The following is a 21,991-nucleotide window of genomic DNA, read 5'->3' on the forward strand; positions in this document are numbered from 1 at the left end:
TGGTATCTTGGGTGAAGGGTGAGACAGTACACAATACTGGGGAAACCAGCACAACTTGTACAAGGAAAGGTCATGGAAGCTCCATAGACACATCCAAACTACCTGAGGGACTGAATTGCTGGGCAGAGGGCTGTGGGGACCATGGTCTCCGAGAACATCTAGCTCAACTGGCATAACACAGTTTATAAAGACAATATTCTACCTTCTACATTGATGAGTAGCATCTGGGGTCTTAAAAGCCTGTGAGCAGCCATCTAAGATACTCCACTGAGTCCAGTATAGCTAGATGGTGCCCGGTTACCATCACGGACTGCTCTGACAGGGATCACAACAGAGGGTCCTGGACAGAGCTGGAGAAAAATGTAGAACAAAATTTTAACTCACAAAAAAAGACCAGACTTACTGGTCTGACAGAGACTGGAGAAACCCCGAGAGTATGACACCCAGACACTCTTTTAGCTCAGTAATGAAGTCACTCCCTAGGTTCATCCTTCAGCCAAAGATTAGACAGCCTCATAAAGCAAAACGAGACTAATGGGGCACAACAGTCCAGGGACAAAGACTAGAAGGCAGAAGGAGACAGGAAAGCTGGTAATAGGGAACCCAAGATTGAGAAGGGACAGTGTTGACATGTTGTGGGGTCGTTAACCATTGTCATAATACAATATGTGTACTAACTGTTCAATGAGAAACTATTCTGTAAACCTTCATCTAAAGAACAATAAAAAAAGAATAGAAAATAGAGCTCACTACTGTAGGAAATACAAGAGGACCATCTGACCCGGACAGACAGCATCTAAGGGAAGCTTCCCGAAGGAAGAGATAGATGTTTAAACTGAGATGTGCACCTCCTCTTTGTACAGCTAATAGACATATATTTTAGATAAAAACAGTTCCTCCATTTCTTTGACTGGGTAGCTCTGTATCAGTCCTTAAAAAAAAAGAAAGAGGGAAAAAAAAATCTAAGTGATTGAACATTCTTGAGTCAAGGAGCTGTCAGCCCAATTGAAAATGGTTTGAGCTCGAGTACTAACCTGAAGGTTGGTGGTTCAAACCTACCCAGTGGCCCTGAGAAAGAAAGGCCTGGTAAAGTGCTTTTGTAAAGGTTACATCCAAGAAAACCCTATGGAGAACTTCTACTCTGTAACACATGGGGTCATCAAGAGTCGGAACTGACTCAACGGCAATGGCTTTGGCTTTTGGTTTGGGGATGGCTCTGCCTTCCATGACATAGAAGTTACAGCATCTAGTGTAAGACTGACCAGCTGCATTTCTGAGGTGGATTTCCAGTTGAATCCCTTGCATTTGAATGATTATCAGGGCTATTGCTTACCTATCCAGGGTCTTTCTGTGAATTAGAAAAAGACAGGCCCACAGTTTGGAGAGTGGCACATACCATTACAAGAAAGCAGTGCCCTTTCCTCTGGATAACACAGCTTTGTGCTGGGGCACACGACTTAGAGAGCTGAGTGTCTGCTGATTTCAAGCTTCACGCACCCCCTAGGCCAAGGGAAAATTGTTCAGTGCATAAACTGTACAACTGCACAATCAGCCCTGATCATTCAGCAGCATTAAATCAATAAATGTTTGTTGATTGCCTATTATGCAGGTTTAAACTTTTTTGATTAGGGTAAACTGTCCAACTAGACATCTTATAGTACCCAAGCAAGATCCAGGAGAGAAAAACAGTTACGGAGTCCATGGAGTTAGCTAAAGAGTTGCAGTGGCATGAGGGATGCCCGTGCCATCTTCTTGACCCAGGAAATAGACCCATATATATATATACATATAACATATAAAATAAATATTTTGGTAAACTTTCCACGTACACTTGAAATACATGTACATTCTGTAGTCGTTGGATATGTTGTTGTTGGATGCCATCAAGTTGGTTCCAACTCATAGCCACCGTATGTACAGCAGAACTAAACACTGCCTGCATGGCTTAAAAGCTGGTGTACTGAGTCAGAATCTACATAAAAACAAGATCCCCAGGTGATTCTTATGTGTAATAAATTTTGAGAACCACTACTCTACTAGTGGTTCTCAGAATTGGTCCCTAACCAGCATCATTAGCATCGCCTGGGAACTTGTTAGAAATGCAAATTCTCAGCAGGGGTTTGAACTGGAACAAACCAGATCAAAGCTCTGATTGCCCACTCTTTGCTATGTTTGTTGCAGCCACTGTGTCAATCCGTCTTGTTGAGGGTCTTCCTCTTTTTTGCCGACCTTCTATTTTATCAAGAATGATGTCCTTATCCAGGGATTGGTCCTTCCTGATAACCTGTCCAGAGTACATGAGATGAAATCTTGCCATCCTCACTTCTAAGGAGCGTTCAAGCCGTGCTTTTTCCAAGACAGATTTGTTTGTTCTTCTGACAGTCCATGGTATATTTAATATTCTTTACCAACACCATAATTCATATGCATCAATTCTTCTTCAGTCTTTCTTGTTCATGGTTGAGCTTTCGCATGCATATGAGGCAATTGAAAATACTGTGGCTTGGGTCAGGCGAACCTTAGTCCTCAAGGTGACATCTTTGCTTTTTGACACTTTAAAGAGGTCTTTTGCAGCAGATTTGCCCAATGCATTATGTAGTATGATTTCTTAACTGCTGCTTCAATTGGTGTTGATTGTGGATCCAACTAAAATGAAATCCTTTTCAACTTCAGTATTTTCTTCATTTATCAGGATGTTGCTTTTTCGTCCAATTGTGAGGATTTTTTTTTTCTTTTTCTTGAGGTGTAATCCTTATTGAAGCCTGTAGTCTTTGGTCTTCACCAGTAAGTTCTTCAAGTCCTCGTCACTTTTCAGCAAGCAAGGTTGTGTCATCTGCATATCGCAGGTTGTTAATGAGTCTTCCTTGAATCCTGATGCCCCTTTCTTCTTCATATATTCCAGCTATATAAATTTATTATACATAAGAATCACCTGAGGATCTTGTTTAAATGTAGATTCTGATTCAATACACCAGGTTATTTGGTCACCACACAGACTGAATAAATATGGTGAAAGGATACAACCCTGATGCACACTCTTCCTGATCTTAAACCATGCAGTATCCCCTTGTTCTGTTCAAACAACTGCCTCTTGATCTATGTACAGGTTCCTCATGAGCTCAATTAAGTGTTGTGGAATTCCCATTCTTCACAATGTTGTCTGTAATTTGTTATGATCCACACAGTCGAATGCCTTTGCATAGGCAATAAAATTATAGGTAAATATCTTTCTAGTATTCTCTGTTTTCAGCTAAGATCTATCTGACATCATCAATAATATCCCTTGTTCCACATCCTCTTCTGGATCTGGCTTGAATTTCTGGCAGTTCCCTGTTGATGTACTGCTGCAACCAATTTTGAAGTTTCTTCAGCATAATTTTGGTTGCATGGTATATTAATGATATTGTTCAGTAATTTCTGCATTCCCTTGGATCCACCTTTCTTTGGAATAGGCATACATATGAATCTCTTCCAGTTGGTTAGCCAGGTAGCTGTTTTCCAAATTTCTTGGCATAGACAAGTAAGAGCTTTCATCATTGCATGTTTGTTGAAACATCTCAATTGGTATTCTGTCAATTCTTGAAGCCTTGTTTTTCACCAGTGCCTTCAGTGCAGCTTGGACTTCTTCCTTCTGTACCATTGGTTCTTGATCATACGCTACCTCCTGACATGGTTGGACATCAGCCAACTCTTTTTGGTACAGTAACTCTGTGTATTCCTTCCATCTTCTTTTGATGTTTTCTGCGTCATTCAATTTTTTGCTCATAGAATCCTTCAGTATTGAAACTCAAGACTTGAATTTTTTCTTTAGTCTTTCAGCTTGAAAAATGCTGAGCACGTTCTTCCCTTTTGGTTTTCTAACTCCAGGTCTTTTCACATTTCATTATAATACTGTGTCTTTTTGAGCAGACCTTCGAGATCTTCTGTTCAGCTCTTTTACTTCATCATTTCTTCCTTTCGTTTTAGCTATTTTATGTTCAAGAGCAAGTTTCAGAGTCTCTTGTGACATCCATTTTGGTCTTTTTTTCCCCTGTCTTTTTAATGACCTTTTGCTTTCTTCATGTATGATATCCTTGATGTCATCCCACAACTAGTCTGGTCTTCAGTCATTAGTATTCAACGCATCAAATCTATTCTTGAGATGGTCTCTAAATTCACGTGCGATATATTCAAGGTCATACTTTGGCTTTGTTTTAATTTTTTTTGGCTTCAGCTTGAACTTGCATGTGAGCAATTGATGGTTTGTTTCATAGTTTGCCCCTGGCCTTGTTCTGACTGATGGTATTGAGTTTCTTCATGTTGTGTGTTTGCACAAATGTAGTAGATTTGATTCCTGTGTATTCCATCCTGTGAGGTCCACTTGTATAGTTACTGTTTATATTGTTAAAAAAAGGTATTTGTGATGAATAAGTCATTGGTCTTGCAAAATTCTGTCACATAATCTCTGGCGTCCTTTCATCACCAAGGCCATATGTTCCAACTACTGATCCTTCTTTGTTTCCAACTTTCATATTCCAGTCACCAGTAATTGTCAATGCATCTTGATTGCGTCTTTGATCAGTTTCAGACTTCAAAAGTTGGTAAAAATCTTCAATTTCTTCATCTTTGGCATTAGTCGTTGGTGTGTAAATTTGAACAATACTTGTATTAACTGGTCTTTCTTGTAGGCGTAAGCATGGTATCCTATCACTGACAGTGATGTATTTCAGTATAGATCTTGAAATGTTCTTTTTGACAATGAATGCAACACCATTCCTCTTCAGTTTGTCATTCCTGGCACAGTAGACCATATGATTGATTCAGAACGACCAATACCAGTCCATTTCAGCTCACTAATCCTAGGATGTTGTTGGATATAATGTTCAATGAATGTCCATTAGTTGATATAGTTGTTCACATATTCTGTATCCTTACTGATACTTTGTCTAGTTGTTCCATCATGACCAAAGAGGAGTGTTAAAATCTCCAGTGTTGATTATGGGTTGACTTATTTCTTTCTTTAGTTCAAGCAGTTTTGCTTCATGTGTTTTGAAGCTCTGTTAGTAAGTACATACACATTTATGATTGTTAAGTTTTCTTGATTAATTGACTTTCTCATTTCTGAAATGTCTGTGATTTAAGGGGAGTTTATATATAGTTTTTGCCCCCCCCCCCCCAGTGTGGCTTATTCTTTTTGAGTGTTCCCTCTCAATTTCCACTCTCTCTGACATCCCTGAACTCTACCCTCTGACACTTTATGCTAACAAGACTGTATGCAGCTTTTCTTGATTTCTAGTCACCATGCCATGTATAGTGGAGGAGTTCCCTTGGAGGGGAAAGGCTGTATACACATGGTTGTTACTCAGTGAGTGTGGCTCCCTTCATTTAAGCATTAAATCCCTTCTAGTTTATGCCTGCTTTTGGTCACTCTCCAGTGCTGTCATGGCATAAGTGTTTGTGATCATCTGGTAACCTAGAGGTTGACAGTTCAAACCCACCCAATGGCACCTCAGAAGAAAGGCTTGATGATCTACTTCCATAAAGATTACAGCCAAGAGTCTGGGGTCTTAAAAACTAGCAAGTGGCCATGTAAGATGCATCAGTTGGTCCCAACCACCTGGAGCAAAGGAGAATGAAGAACACCAAGGACACAAGGAAAGTATTAGCCCAAGAAACAGAAAGGGCCACATAGACCAGAGACTTCATCAGCCTGAGACCAGAAGAACTAGATGGTGCCCGGCTACCAGCAATGACTGCCCTGACCGGAAACACAATGGAGAGTCCTTGATGGAGCAGCGGAAGGGTGGGGTGCAGAACTCAAATTCTAGTAAAGACAAAACTTGATGGTGTGACTGAGACTGGAGGAACCCCAGAAAGCATGGCCCCCGGACTCTCTGTCGGCCCAGAACTGAGACGATTCCGGAGGCCAACTCTTCAGAGAAAGATTGGACTGGACTGTGGGACACAAAGTGATACTCGTTAGGCGTGTGCCTCTTGGCTCAAGTAGATACATGAGACTAAATGGGCAGCTTCTGTCTGGAGGTGAGATGAGAACGCAGAGAGGGTCAGCAGCTGGTTGAATGGACACGGGAAATCCGGGGTAGAAAGGAGGAGTGTGCTGTCACTGTATAGGGAAGGCAATTAGGGTCACATAACAAGGTATGTATAAATTTTTGTATGAGAGACTAACTTGAGTTGTAAACTTGCACTTAAACTGCAACAATAAAAACAAACAAACAAAAAGATTACAGCCAAGAAAACCCATAACAGTTCTACTCTGTAACACATGGGGTTACCACGAGTCAGAAATGACTCGATGGCAATGTTGGTTTTTTTGTTGCTTTTTCTTTTGCGGCGGGGGGTGGTGGTGTTTCAGTGCTGTCAAAAAAGGTTTCATTTATATTATATCCAGAGTTTATTATCAGTGTTACCTGTAGGAAGGTTTGCCAGATACAACCTCCTCTATCATTACCAAAATCCGAAACTTGAACACATTTGTTTAAAGATGAGAAAACTGAGGCCCAGAGAGTTAATGATTTTCCAAATATCACAAAGCTAGTAGTAGTAAAACTAGGATTAAGTCCTCTTTATTCCTATTTTAGAGTTGTTTTCTACTATGCCATGATGCTAACAGATAAGAGTAATTAATAATCACCAACTTCTCCAGAGTTTTCTTTTAAGTAGACCTCATTAGGTAATCTCGAAAACCCTCTTTATGATTCTGGATGTGAGGAGGGTGGTATTTTCATTAAAGAGAAGAAATAAGGAATGCCAAACAATGCCAGCACATTGGGCTGAGACATTAAGCCTCTTTTTAGTCCTGTCTCTTTTATCTACAAAGCTGAATGACCTAGATAATCAATTGACTGTAAAATTCTCCTTCTATAAAATAGATACTACAGTATAAAAGATGTAGTGTGGAAGGCATCTTAGAGGTCATTTAGTTCAGGTCCCCTGCCCCCAAATTCAGGAATCCCTTCTATAACATTTCTTATGGGTATATCTTAGCCAACTTCTGTCCCAGAACTTGTAGTGAAAGAAACACTTTTAAGTGTTGAGAATTCTTGATATTCAGATCCACATCCCTTTATATCCAAATGCACATGATCTGTTTTTAGAAGCTGCACAAAATAATCCTGTTTTCTCTTCCACAAGAAAGCTCTTCAAATATTTGAAGACATCTGTTGTGTGCCCTTGCTTTCTTATTTTTCCTCGGCTGAAAACATGCTTAAACATCCCCATTTCTTTCAAACCTTCTTTGCATGAACATGTCAAATAGAATAGCTAAGTCTTTTCGTATGAATTGTTACTTAAGTCTCCTATGCCTTCATATGATTGATTATTTTGAACCTGCACAGAGCTGTCATCTGGAGATTGATAAAAATGGATAGGAATGTCATTTGAAAAGTCTAAAGCAGCTCACCCATGGAAATAATTGTTGACTCTGTCATTATCTAGATCTTCAGTTTTTGCCTCAATTTTTTTTGCCAAGTTAGTTCTACAGCCTTAATATGATGGAGGAGACAGACTTTTAAGAAAATTTATTTTTATTGTTGTTTTTGAGAATATACACAGCAAAACATACACCAATTCAGCAGTTTCTGCATGTACAATCCAGTGACCTTGAGTACATTCTTCGAATTGTGCAACCATTCTCATCCTCCTTCTCTGAGTTGTTTTCCTCTCCCCATTGACATAAACTCACTGCCTCAGTTTCCTATCTAATCTTTCGAGTTGCTGTTGTCACTTTGATCCCATATAAATAGATTTTAAAAAAGCATAATGCTCAAGGCAGACATTCTTTACAAGTGAAGCTAAACTATTGTTTGGTTTTAAGAAGACTGCAGGGGATATTTTTGGTTTAAGGTTCAAAGATTATCTCAGAGCAATAGTTTCAGAGCATCATCCAGCCTCCATGGCTTCAGAAAGACTAGATTCCATGAGAATTTGAAATTCAAATCTGCATTTTACCCCTTTTGATCAAAGATTCTTCTAAAGAGTCTTTGATCAAAATATTCAGTCATGGTAGCCAGGCACCATCCAGTTCTTCTGGTCTCATGGCAGAGGAGGTGGTTGTTCGTGGAGGGAATTAGCCACACATTCATTTCCTCCTCCTATTCCTGACTTTCTTTCTTCATCTGCTGCTCCAGGCAAATAGAGACCAATTGTCTGCCTTGAATGGCTGCTTGCAAGCTTTTAAGACCCTAGGCACTACACAAGGAACTAGGAAGTAGAACAGAAGTGCTGAACACGTAAGTAATTAGGCCAATTAACTGGGGATGAGATAAAGACTACTTGATTCTCCTTTCTCCTTTAGCATCTGCCCAAGTAGCAAATTCATTGATTATTTTCATTCTCCTTTCCTTTGTGTTCTTTCAGCATGTTACGTATGGTGCTAACATGCTGCTAGTTAGAACTTTTTGAGAGCTACCTGTGTTCTAAGTACTTTGTCTACATTATGACAATCAACCTACAAGGTAGATATTATCTCACTCATTTTATTGATAAAGACACAGTTTGATATATGGCATTTGATAAAGAAACAACAAGGAGTCATAGAGTGGTTAAACTAGTTAGTCAAAGACCAAATTAGTGGCAGAGTTGTCTTCCTGACTACCTGGTCTTTTATTCAAATTGCCACCTTGTGCTGACAGTCTGTTCTACTTTGTATTTACTTCATTTAGCTTTGCAATATAGTTGCTCACCATCTTTCTCTACAGTTTAATTGTTAAGTGAGCTCACTGAAGGCAGGGCTCATATGATATGTTTTGTGTCTTCCTTAGTACCAAGTACAGTGTTTTGGTTATATAGTAGGATTGTCAATAATTGATTGAAGCGATTGTTGGAATGAAAATTCCGATACTATGAATAACAATCCCCCTCGGGGCCTGGAGCTGCTGGATGGCCACTATGCCAGATGACTAACGACAATGTTGTTTAAGTTTATGATTTTTTTTTTGGTAAGTCTTCACTGATTGAATAAAACTTTGTCCAAGGTTTGGGTGTATTTATGTGTGTAAGTCTGTGCAAGTGTGTGTATGTGTGTTTGTATGAATGGTTTATTAAAAACGATAGAATTTTTTTTTAAATAAACAAAAACTTTAGAATAAATGTTTTTTTAAAAACGTTAGCATAAATATTTCAAGGATTTTTGATGAGGCTGGGAGTTATGTGGAATCCGTAAAAGCTGTTTAGTGCTTGTACTCAGGGCCTTTGCTCCTTGTTTAGCTTAGCTGTACAAATGAGGTTAAATAAAACAAACATATGAAGTAGAGGAAGGGCACATTAGCACTATGGGGTTAATTTTAAGTTACTGATTGTAAAATGAGGACAGTGTTTTGAGAAAACTTGTACTAAACGTTGTCATCTTTCTCCAAATTTGGTTTATATCTTCTGAACTTAGAGCTAAGTAACCATTTCTAACATGATGGTTTTAAATGAAAAACTCAGGGCAGTGTTATTTGTTTTGTGCAAGCTTTTGGGCAAAGTTTCAAAAAATTAGGCTTTGACATTTTGGTAAATGTTAAAATACCTCATGGCACTTTAATAGGAATAGTTTTTTCTTGTTCTTATCTTACTGTCCAAGAATTTAGGGACTTGGCAGAAAACCTTGGGAAAGTGAAAAGCTGTACTTCTCCCAATATGGTATTAACTCATCCTAAATTAAAATAAACAACATAAAAAAGAGGAATTTAAAGATAGGCTATGGCTACATATTTCTTTTTTTTTTTTTGTATAAATAATACTCCGTTTTCAAAAGGAGTTGCCAAGATTAGTGTAGCACTGATGGAACGATTGAGTGAGTGATTTACAGTACACAGAATGCAGGTTAACTTCCAGTGTTGGATGTTTATCATTGCTTCAAAACACCTGGGCACAGGAACGATAGTGCTTTGATGAGAACAGAGCAGGGCTGCGTGGTTTGGTTGGGGCTTGGAAAAGGACCTTCTTCACCTTTGTTAAAATAGTATCGTGATATCTGATAAACTCTCCAGATCTTAAAGTTCATGCTGAAAAGATAAATGTGGGTGTTTCCTTATGTCTTGTTCTTTTATCTTGTCTGGTCAAAACATATGGTTGTGTTGCTTGGGGAAGGAAATCTTAGTAAGAATAATTCATTTAAGTTGATAGTGAATTGGCTGCTGAATTTTTCTTGTAGCTCTTCCTTCACTGACATCCAAATAGATGGAAAAGAAAACCTTGGAAGAGTTCTAGAGTCATATGTTTTAGAAAAAAAAAAAGAGCTATGAGTAACTGTTAAAAGGATCAGGAATTAGTCAACACAGTGAAGGGAAAGCTCACTCCAAACCGAAACAAACCCACTACTGTGGAGTCAATTCTGACTCATAGTGACCTTATAGGACAGAGTAGAACTGCCCCATAGCGTTTCCAAGGCTGTAATCTTTATAGAAGCAGACTGCCACATCTTTCTCCTACAGAGCAGCTAGTGGGTTCAAACACTGACCTGTCGGTTAACAGCTGAGCACTTTAACCACTGCACCACCAGGGCTCCTGAAAGCTCAGTAGTGATTTAATATTAGCACAAAGTAGTTTCTGTTTGATCACTAATAGAACATTTCTATGTATCTGCATTTTATAGGCAATAGTAGGACTTTTAACTTTGTGATAAATATGAGAGGAGCACATTAAGCCAGTTGCTGTCAAGTTGATTCTGACTCATGGCAACCCCATGTGTGCTGAGTAGAGCTGCACTCCATAGAATTTTCAAGGCTGTGACCTTTTGGAAGCTGATCCCCAGGCCTTTCTTCCCAGGAGCCTCTGGGTGGGTTCAAACTGCCAACCTATCGGTTAGTAGTCAAGTGCTTAAACAGTTGTGCCACCTAGGACCACAGGAGCACATTACTGGCAAGAAAATTGTGATTTTCTAATTATAATGCTCATTCCAGGTAAACTTTTGGAATTTCTTCATTTGGGAAATGCACTACGTAGTATTGTGCCCTTATAAAGGAGTCACAAAGTACAACTTCTCTCCCAAATATTTCCCAAATCATGCTTGTTATTTATGGCACCCTTTCAAAAATCTTTCTTGTATCAGTCTTACTTTAGAGTGAAATATACAATGTTTTATGGAATTAATTACTTCCTGACAATACTCATGTAGCCAGAGGCTTCTAGGTCTTCTCGGCGCGGCTAGAAAGACACGAAGCGGTGGAAGTGGAAGAAGCAGCTTTATTTAGTTGGCCAAGTAAAGGAGCCCACCGGGACTTGTGTCGCCAAGGTGGCTCCCTGAACAATGGCCCGAGGGGCTTCTATGGGTAAAGTAAATTGGGTTTAGGGTCTTCAGGGACACCCCAAGGTGGAGTCAGCCTGCTGATTGGTTTGGTCCATAAAGGCGTTCCTGGGGCGGGCCCATGTTCTGCGCCTGCTCAGTCTAAGGGGTGTGTGTGGGTGTTTTTCGGCCTCTGACATTAATAGGTCTTCCAAGGGATACAGTTGTTGGTACTGCGCATGTCAGGTGGGCCAAACCTGGTTCTAGATCAGTTTCAACTGGTCTTGAGACCCCAGTCTCTTGGTTTTCTTAACTGAGCTGGAACCAGAAGTATACCTAAATAAAGCAATATCTTAAAGACGGGGTTTGTTCTTACATTACCTAATGAGGAGAGAGCTTACATTCAAGGAATTAGTTCTCATATCACAAAGGATGGCAGGGACCACCCTTTGCTTATTCAAGATGGTGGGCGTGCTGTCGGCCTCACTCATGTATGTTGGCTTATTTTCCTGTCCTAGATGACTACATATGTTGTATTTTCAGCCTTCTGAAAATGTCCTGTGCTTTGTGTTTTCAGGTTTGCTGCTACACCCCATGTAAAAAGCAGGAAATAAAATGAAGATTTTTCAGTGCAAGATGCGGTACTGGCTGCTTCCAAGTTTTGTGGCAATTGCTTATTTCTGCACCATTGTCCAGGGTCAAGGTAATTGAAAATTTGCAGATAACATCAGAGTCTGGGACTCTAGCCGATGTGTTGATTCTGAGAATCGTTTTTATATTATGTATAAAAATAGTGCTTCACTGGTCAGCTGCATTTCTAAGTAGGGTCACATATTGGCTTTTACTCAGTTTTACCAACTGTTTGCACTGTTGAGAGGTGCACCAGCTTTCATGTGGGTTACTACTTCACCAGTGACTGAGCACAGTCATTTTGTGGCAATTGGTTACACAGCTCATTCTTAATGTACTTCTGAAAAGGTTAAGCAACATTAATCAGGGAAAGTCATATTTGAATGTTGCAAATCTAGTTCTATTAATAAAGAGCAATAGTGTGTGTATGTGTGCTTTTATGTATCCTAATTATGCCGGTCTCTTAAATATAGTGTCTACAAAGTATTTCTATCGCTTACTCCCCCATTGCTGTTGAGTTGATTCTGACTCATAGCGACCCTATAGGACAGAGTATAATTGCCCCCATGAAGTTTCCAAGGCTTTAAATCTTTACAGAAGCAGACTGCCACATCTTTTTCCCTATGGAGCAGCTGGTGGGTTTGAACCATCAAATTTTCGTTAGCAACCAAGCACTTAACCACTGAGCCACCAGGGCTCTTTACCACTTCCTCCGTGGTCCTTAGTTTTGTTGCTTTCCCTAAAAACTGAGCACATAATCTGTTGGTTACAAAGAATCTGACAGATGCTGCTGATATGCCATTTTAAGGGTGTCTTAGTTCTCTAGTGCTGCTATAACAGAAATATCACAAGTGGATGGCTTTAACAAAGAGAAAATTAGTCTCTCAGTCTATTAGGCTAGAATTCCAAATTCAGGGCTTCAGCTCCAGGGGGAAGGCTTTCTGTCTCTGTCGGCTCTGGGGGAGGTCCTTGTCATCAGTCTTCCCTGGTCTAGGAGCTTCTCAGGCTCAGGAAGCCTCAGTCCAAAGGATGCACTATACTCCTGGTGCTGCTTTCTTGGTGGTATGAGGTCCCCATGTGTCTCTGCTTCCTTCTCTCTTTTACATCTCAAAAGAGATTGACTTAAAACACAGCCTAATCTTGTAGATTGAGTCCTTCTTCATTAACATAACTGCCGCTAATCCTGCCTCATCAACATCACAGAGGTAGGATTTACAACACATAGGAAAATCTCACCAGATAACAAAATGGTGGACAATCACATAATACTGGGAATCGTGGCCTAGCCAAGTTTACACACATTTTTGGGGGACACAATTCAGTCCATGACAATACCTAACTTTTTTTTAAAATACTGTGTTTTAGTTGAAAGTTTATACAGCAGATTAGGTTCCCATTTAACAATTTTAACAAATTGTTCTGTGACATTGATTGCAGTTTTCACAATGTGTCAGCATTCTCATTATTGCCATTCTGTTTGTTCTGTTTCCATTGATCCAGCTTCCCTTCCCCTCCTTGCCTTCTCTTCTTTGCTTTTGGGTGAATATTGACCATTTGGTCTCATATAGTTGATTCTTTAAGGGAGCACATTGCTCACAGGTGATACTGTTTATTCTATAAGCCAGTATATTATTTGGCTGAAAGGTGACTTTCAGGAGTAGCTTAAGTGCCAAGTTCAAAGGCTATCTTAGGGTGGTAGTCTTGGGGGTTCCTCTAGTCTCTATTGATCCAGTAGGTTTGGCCTTTTTTAGGAATTTGAGTTTTGTTCTACATTTTTCTCCTATTCTGTCTGGGACCTTCTGTTGTGCCCCTAGTCAGAATGGTTGGTAGTGATAGCCTGGCACTATCTAGTTCTTCTAGTCTCAGGTTTGAAGAGGCTGTGGTTTGTGTGAGCTATTAGTCCTGTGGACTAGTTTCTTCTTTGAGTCTTTGGTTTCCCTCATCCTCTTTTGCTCCAGATGAGTAGAGACCAATAGTTGTATCTTCGATGGCCGCTCACAAGCATTTAAGAACCCAGATGATACTCACCAAACTAGGGTGTAGAATATTTATGAACTATGTTATGCCAGTTGACTAAGTTGTCGCATGTATGGGCCTAAGCCTTTTAACCCAGCAAACAAATCCTGTGAGTTGTTTGTACATGTCTAGGAAGTCTCTGTAACTGTGCCCCTATGTGCTTTATTACATATATGGATATATATGCAGCACACACAAACATAAGCCTACAGGTACACCTATACATGCATATGCATGTACTTGCATATGTCTTCCTATATCCATATATGCATACATATCTATCTATGTAACCACACACTTTTAAAAATCTTTTTATTTATTTTTTATTGTGTTTTAGGTGAAAGTTTACAGTGCAAATTAGTTTCTCTTTCAAAAATTTATACACAAATTGTTTTGTGACATTGGTTGCAATCCCCGCAATGTGTCAGCACTCTCCCCCTTTCTCTTTACACCCAGGCTCTCTGTGCCCATTTGTCCAGTTTTCCTGTCCCTTCTTGCCTTCTTGTCGTTGCTTTTGGGCAGGTGTTACCCATTAGGTCTCCTATACTTGATTGAACTAAGAAGCATGTTCCTCACATGTGCTATTGTTTGTTTTATAGTCCTGTCTAATTTTTAGCTGAAAGGTGGGTTTTGGCAGTGGCTTCAGTTCTGAGTTAGCAGGTTGTCTGGGGGCCATAGTTTTGGGGGCCCCTCTAGTCTCTGTCAGACCAGTAAGTCTGGTCTTTTTTTATGAATTTGTAATTTGTTCTACATTTTTCTCCTGCTCTGCCTGGAACTCTGTATTGTGATCCCTGTCAGCGGTCAGTGGTGGTAGCTGGGCACCATCTATTTCTTCTGGGTTCAGGCTGGTGGAGGCAGTGGTTCATATGGTCCATTGGTCCTTTGGACTGATATTTTCCTTATGTCTATGGTTTTCTTCACTCTCCTTTGCTCCGAACGTGATGTGACCAATATATGTATTTTAAATGGCTCCTCATAAGCTTTTAAGACCCCAGATGCTGCTCACCAAAGTAGGATGTAGGGACATTTTCTTTATGAACTGTGTTATGCCAGTTGACCTAGATGTCCACCGAAACTATGGTCCCAGCCCTCAGCCCCAGTAACTCAGTCCTTCAAGGTGTTAGGATGTCTAGGAAGCTTCTATGGCTTTGCTTTGGTCAAGTTGTGCTGACTTTCCCTATATTGTGTGTTGTCTTTCCTTTTGCCAAAGTTAACACTTGTCTACTATCTAGTTGGTGATTTCCCCTCCCCACCCCTCCTTGTAACAATCAAATATTGTTTTTTTTCTGTGTGTAAATCTTTTCTTCAGTGTTTATAATAGTGGTCTCATCCAATATATGTCCTTTTGTGATTAACTTATTTCGTTCAACATAATGCCCTCCAGATTCATCTATGTAGTGAGATGTTTTGCAGATTCATCATTGTTCTTTATTATTGTGCAATGTTCCATTGTGTGTATATACCATAATTTGTTTATCCATTCATCTGTTGATGAGCACTTAGGTTATTTCTGTCTTTTTGCTATTGTGAATAATGCTGCACACACACAAATATTTTTTGATTGTTATTACTGTTGTTGCAAAATTGTATATGTTATAGCATTTACAGAAGTTGTCCCGTTTTCTCGTGTACTTTTTAGTGTCTTTATTTACCTTGGTCAGGTTGTGCAGACTTCACCCATATTTGAGATTGCCTTTCCTATCACCAAAAGTAAGAAATGTCTGCTACCTAGAAAGTGATTCCCCCTCCCTGTCCCTCCCATCCCTGGTAACCATCAAAGAAATTTACCTTTCCATGTGTATATCTGTTCTTGACTTTTTATGATAGTGAGACCATACAGTATTTGTCTTTTTGTGATTGACTTATTTCACTCAGAATAATGTTCTCCATATTCATCCATGTTATTTATTAGATATTTCGCGGACTCCTCAATATTCTTTTAGTTGTGTAGTATTTCACTGTATGTATGTACCACAGTTTGTTTATCCATTCATTTGTTGATGGTCAGTTAGGTTGTTTCCATCTTTTTTCTATTGTAGATAATGCTGCAGTGAACATAGGTGTGCATATGTCTATTGGTGTCACTACTCTTAATATCTCTTGGATACATACCTAGGAGTTGAATTGCTGGATCATAAAGTATTTCTATTTTTAGCTTTTTGAGGAAGCATCATAATGTTTTCCATTGTGATTTTACCATTTTACAAACCCACCAGCAGTGTACAAGTGTTCCAGTCTTCCCACAACTTCGCCAGCATTTGTTGTTTTCTGTTTTTTGGATCACTACCATTTTTGGAGAGATGAGATGGCTAACTTTGTTTTAATTAAACTTGGTTTTTGAAATCTATTCTTCATCTTATTATCGGGATCTGCCCTTTTATTTTTGATTTCTACTCATTTTTATAAATTAGGAGTTGGAAAACTACAACCATGGGAAAATATGACCTGCTGTCAATTTTCTTAAATAAAGTTTTATTGAAACACAGACACCTCTTTGGTTACATACTGCCTGTGGCTGCTTTCACACTACAACTTCAGTGATGAGTAGTTGTGGCAGAGATTGCATGGTCCACAACGCCTAAAATATTTATCATCTGGTGCTTTACAGAAAGTTTCCCAACCCCTGAAGTGCGCAGTATATACAAGTGCACAAAGTGACATTGCTAGACAAACATGGTAATTCCTGTAGAGACCGAAGTGTTGGTGCTGAGTCATTCATCAGTTGAACATGGCAGTCTGAATGTGGTAAACAAGGTGGGATTAGGAGTGTTAATGTCTAATGTTTGACACTAAGGGTTTACAAAAGTCAGATTCATGAATATTGAATCACACCATGCTTCCTCCATGTGAGGCTCACCTGTTTGGGAAAGAATGAACTTGACTCTTTGCATGCTCCCATAGCTGTTGTAACATTTTAGGTTAATGACCACATTTCCACCTTTTTCATGCAATACATGGAGGCAGTTTGGTGGACAAATCCTGCTTAACATATTTGTATTGATAAGATAATGTCTTCAGATACGGCAATTAGAGAAGTGATAATGGTAATCTTAGATAGCTCACCCTCTAAACTCCAGGAGGAGTCCCTGGGTGGTGCAAATGGTTAATGCACTTGGCTGCTAACCAAAAGCTTGGAAGTTCAAGTCTACCCAGAGGCTCTTCAGAAGAAAGGCCTGGTAATCTACTTCTGAAAAATAAGTCAGTGAAAATCCTATGGATTCTACTCTGACACATATGGGGTCACCATGAGTTGGAACTGACTTGATGGCAACTGGTGGTGGTGGTGGTAAACTCCAAGATTTAAGGTACAGGTCTTTAGGACCAAAAGGTAGGCAAATTGCTAAGTCCTCCCCAGTTGCCATCTCAGTCTACTGGGGAGACAGAACTATAAGCAAATGCATCTCAGTATATGTTATTTGAGGGATTGTGGCAAAAGAGAAAGATAGATTGGACTTTGGTGTTTAGGAAGGTATGTGAAACTTTCAAGAAATCCTATCTTATTGCCACCATGCCATCCTTTTAATCATTTATTTACGTGATTGATTTTAAGCAAAGAATAAAGATCTTGATTTGCTTTAGTTGACTTGTTTTCTGCTTTTAGAGCAAACAGAATAGTGAGTTCCGGTGGGTTGGTCTATTTTGACCCTAATTTGCAAAGCCATATATGAAAATGTTTGATATGCAAACAAGTACTTTGCTACAGGCAGGTGTGTTGACTTGCTAGCTGACACTAATTGTTCTCAAACCTTATATTCTTATAGATATCTTTAGCCTTACGTTTCTGAACGAAATGAAAATCTGAAAGGTCAGTGTGTGGTAGGCAGAATAATGGCCTTTGAAGATGTTCAGGGGCCCTGGTGGTGCAGTGGTTAAGAGCTCAGGCTGCTAACCAAAAGGTTGGTTCGAATCCACCAGCTGCTCCTTAAAAAACCTATGGGGCAGTTGTACTCTATAGTGTCACTATGAGTCGAAATTGACTAGATGGCAATGAGTTAAAGATGTTCATATCCTAATCCTTGAAACTGGTGAATATGTTAGGTAACATGGCAAAGAGATAAGGTAGCAGATAGAATTAAGGTTGCTAATCACCTGGCCTTAAGTAAGTTAGCCTTGATTATCCAGGTGGACCCAATATAATCACAAGGGTCTTTAATATGGAAAAACCAAAAAACCATACCTGTTGCGTATGGAAAAGGGTGGCAAAAGAATCAGAGTGATGTGATGTAAGAAAGATTCAGCTGGCCATTGCTTGTTTCAAAGATATAAGGGTACCATGAGCCCAGCAATGCGGGCAGTTTCTAGAAGCCAGAAAAGGCAGGGAAACAGATTCTCCTTTAGGGCCTCCAGAAAGGAACACATCCCTGCCTACAACTTGATTTTAGCCCAGCTGCTGCTTGGAAACCCTATGGGCAGTTCTTCTCTGTTCTATAGGGTTGCTATGAGTTGGATTAAAAGTCATACAGGTAAGTAACTTTCCTCTCTTAAATTGCTAATCAATAGAATGCATTTTATCACTTAGTCTCTACGTGTATTTCTTTATGTAAAACTTCCCCTTTCCAGAGCTTGTGAGCCCAAGTAACTGTGAACCCAAGTAGTTGATTCAAGTAAATGTTTTTGCCTAGATTATTCCAGCATCTTCTTTTCAAGACAAGTTGTTAAATGAACTGGAACATAGAAAAAGTAATGTTGTGTTGGCTGTAGGGATAAAATGTGTGTAGTAATGACAGAATGATGGCACCAGCATTTTCTTAGAATTTCACAGTAAATATGTACTTGATTCTAGCAATGTTTGCTTTGGATGGTTGTAAGAAGGAACCACTGAAGGTAAAGTAACTCATTAAAAAACCTCAAAGTATATAAAGTTAGAAACTTCTTTGTGTGGGGGCTAGATTGAGCTTTATAAAGACCTCTGTGTTAATATATTACACATTTTTTTTGTTGTTATTAGTAGTCAAACACATTTGGAAGTAGAAAATATTTACCTTACTGCTGTTTTCCGCATCTTTGTAATGAGTTATGAAATTATAACGTATTAGCTTCCAAGCAAGATAAAAAGAGCTCTCTAGCATATCACACAGTACATTTCTCTCAAAATTTAATTGTTCCTGTTTATAGTTCATTTGGGCAATGCATTTAACAGAAAAATAACTGAACTAAAAAGCTGAAGTTTTTAAAGCACTTAGGAAATAGGACAAGTACTTTGCTGTTGTGAAAAGCATTTTATTTGATGAATATAATAGGGTTTTCCATCAATATGGCACCTAAAACTCTGTTTTGAGGGGAAAACACTTCCAGTGTTACCCATACTGCTGCATCTGCTTCAGAGATTTTTGGTTGCAAGTAACAGAAACTTTCTGTAACCAAGTTAATAATAATGCAAATTACTGGAAGATTCTAATGCCGTAACTCTATAACCAAAGTAAAAGTTAAATAATCAAGAAAAGGACAGGCATCTGGCAGCCCCCTGGGATAGAGTTTATAGGGTCTAATGAACATTTTCTTTAGGGCATGTCATTGGAATGAAACCACTGAACTATTTTCCATCCTTACATCACTGGACTGTTTCAGATTCTTGAGACAGTCTGTCCTGCTTTGAGTCATTTGCTCATCTCTTAGCCAGAAAAAAGGAGCCCTGGTGGTGCAGTGGTTAAAGTGTTCAGATGCTAACTGAAAGGTTGTTTGTTTGAACCCACCAGCTACTTGGCGGGAGAAAGATGTGACCATCTGCTTCCATAAAGATTTACTGCTTTGGAAACCCTATGGGGCAGTTCTGCCTTGTCCTGTAGGGTCAATATGAGTTGGAATTGACTTGACAGCAGTAGGTTTGGTTTGGGTTAGTTAGCCAGGAAAGGATGGCTGACTGATAGTACAAAGGTGCCGTTAGAGAAGGAAGTGGGGAGGTGATTATGGATAGTAGAGAACAGAAGCTATTCACTGCAGTGTCCTTGTGTAAAAACTAGTATTTTAAGAAATTAGAGTATTTCAGTAGAAATAAATCTTTTCATAGGTTGTCAGTTGTCATAGCAGCAAGATTTCAATTGAGTTGAGTTGAAGTGGAAGGAAGGGAAGAGAGAAAATTAACCTTTTAGTAAGACGTCAGATTATGAAATACAATTTCCTAAATGAGGCTTTAATGGAATGACATAAAAATTCCTCTCCTACCTATGTGCTTCTATGAGAATTAGTAATTCAGTAAAATTTTTTGAGTTTAAAGAAAATCTCTCTCAAAACAAAGCACAGTAAAACAAACATACAAACATCTGTACTTTCAGAAACAAGCCTAACCCTGCAGTATAGAGAAATGCCCCCCCCCCAACCCCCAGTCTTCCTCCTCATTCTCCATTTGGAATGAAGTTCATATATTTGCAAATGTTGTCTTCTGCCCATATCCCACACAGGGATCCTGTAAAAATGGTGTGGTGGGGGAGGCATCTGACTTCCTCTAACTTCACAAGGGAGAAGGAGAATCAAGATCACCAGTCTAAGGATAATTGCTGTGAGGCAGAGGTCAGACATGCTTCCACCCTCCAACCTTTTTACCAGTTCTAACACCAGCCATCCCTCCCAAAGCACTTTCTACTTCTCTGCTGAGTTCAATAATTCATTGCAATGGCCACACAACACTGACAGACAATATTCACAATTACGGGGTTTATAAGGGAAGTAACAGGGTACAATTCAGGTTCAGGAATGCTCAGGATACAGTTCTTCGATCAGGATGGTCTCTTCTCAGTCATACCTGCAGGCATGCCTGTCTCTGGCCCCTCGGCCTCTGCCCTACTTGGGCAAGTGTACAAGGCTCTTTTAGCTCTGCCAGTAAGGGCCTGGAGGGACCCAATTCCTCTAGGCAGCCTCGGCCTGAAGGCACTCAGTTTTTTGGCTCCGTGGGCTGTCTCCTGCTGGTCTCCTGGTTTTGCTGCCTATTTCTCTGCAGCTGCTTCTCGCTGTCTCCAGGGTTGACAGCTTTCTCTCTCAGTCTCTTGGATCTAGGTTTTCAGTGCAAGGACCCCAGGTCCAAAGGATGCATTCCACTCCTAGCTCTTCTTTCTTGTTTGGTGGTGAGATCCTCTCTTTCCCAGGATGACAAAACTGACCAAATCCCCTTGTTAGGATTCCATATACTTTATTTGCATGGTCTCATGCCCAGAAGGGTGCCATGCCCTTTATTTACATTATAAGCAAGCTATCTGTCTTGGATTGAATTATGTCCCCCAAAAAAATGTGTGTATCAGTTTGGCTGGACCATGATTCCCAGTATTGTGTGGTCCTCCATTTTGTGATTGTAATTTTATGTTAAAGAGGATTAGGGTGGGATCGTAACACCCTTACTAAGGTCACATCCCTGATCCAATGTAAAGGGAGTTTCCCTGGGGTGTGGCCTGCACCACCTTTTATCTTACAAGAGATTAAAGGAAAAGGAAGCAAGCAGAGAATTAGGGGACTTCATACCACCAAGAAAGCAATGCCAGGAGCAGAGCAATCCTTTGGACCTGAAGTTCCTGCACAGAGAAGCTCCTAGTCTAGGGGAAGACTGATGACAATGAGGACTTTCCTCCAGAGCCAACAGAGAGAGAAAGCCTTCCCCTGGAGCTGACGCCTTGCATTTGGACTTGTAGCCTCCTAGACTGTGAGAAAATAAATTTCTCTTTGTTAAAGCCATCCATTTGTGGTATTTCTGCTATAGCAGCACTAGATGATCAAGACACTAGCCAATCCCCTTGGTGGGCCACAAGCACTTCATTTGCATAGTCCCACCCAGTCATTTAGTGAGAGTTACAAACAGTATGGCTAGAAGGGCCATATTAAGTAACTCACTGCACCGCAGAGCCAGACTTCACCATGCAAATGGTGAGCATGTTGGGCTGTCCTCGGTTCTTGGAATGTGCCAGAAGTCAGACTTTACATTTGCTTTTTGTCTTTTTGAAAAGATTAGGGTTTGAACAGATACAAATTAAAGTTTGTGCCAAGTTCATGCAAGCATTTATCATTATTTCTGGAAGTTAAGTACATGTATAAAAGTATTTCTTTTGTTCTTGCAAAAAGATCCTGGGTTTGGTATTAAATGTACATGAATTTTTGTTCTGCGAGATATGAACAATTATTTCTCCCCTTCACTTGAAGTGTTTCTGTCAATCT

The 21,991-nt window shown here is 39.7% G+C and overlaps 1 protein-coding gene across 1 annotated transcript in view; it reads left to right on the forward strand.

Moving 5' to 3' along the window:
- Positions 1 to 21,991, forward strand: part of COL14A1 (collagen type XIV alpha 1 chain) — a 266,930-nt gene that overhangs the window by 25,280 nt on the left and 219,659 nt on the right. The window contains exon 3 of the mRNA XM_023728170.1: positions 11,787 to 11,912. Within this exon, the coding sequence (XP_023583938.1) occupies positions 11,825 to 11,912 (88 nt within the window). The 5' untranslated portion in view covers positions 11,787 to 11,824. The remainder of the gene's footprint in view (positions 1 to 11,786; positions 11,913 to 21,991) is intronic.

The sequence above is a fragment of the Trichechus manatus genome, unplaced genomic scaffold (genome assembly GCF_000243295.1).
Source record: "Trichechus manatus latirostris isolate Lorelei unplaced genomic scaffold, TriManLat1.0 scaffold00022, whole genome shotgun sequence".
Classification (NCBI taxonomy): Eukaryota; Metazoa; Chordata; class Mammalia; order Sirenia; family Trichechidae; genus Trichechus; species Trichechus manatus.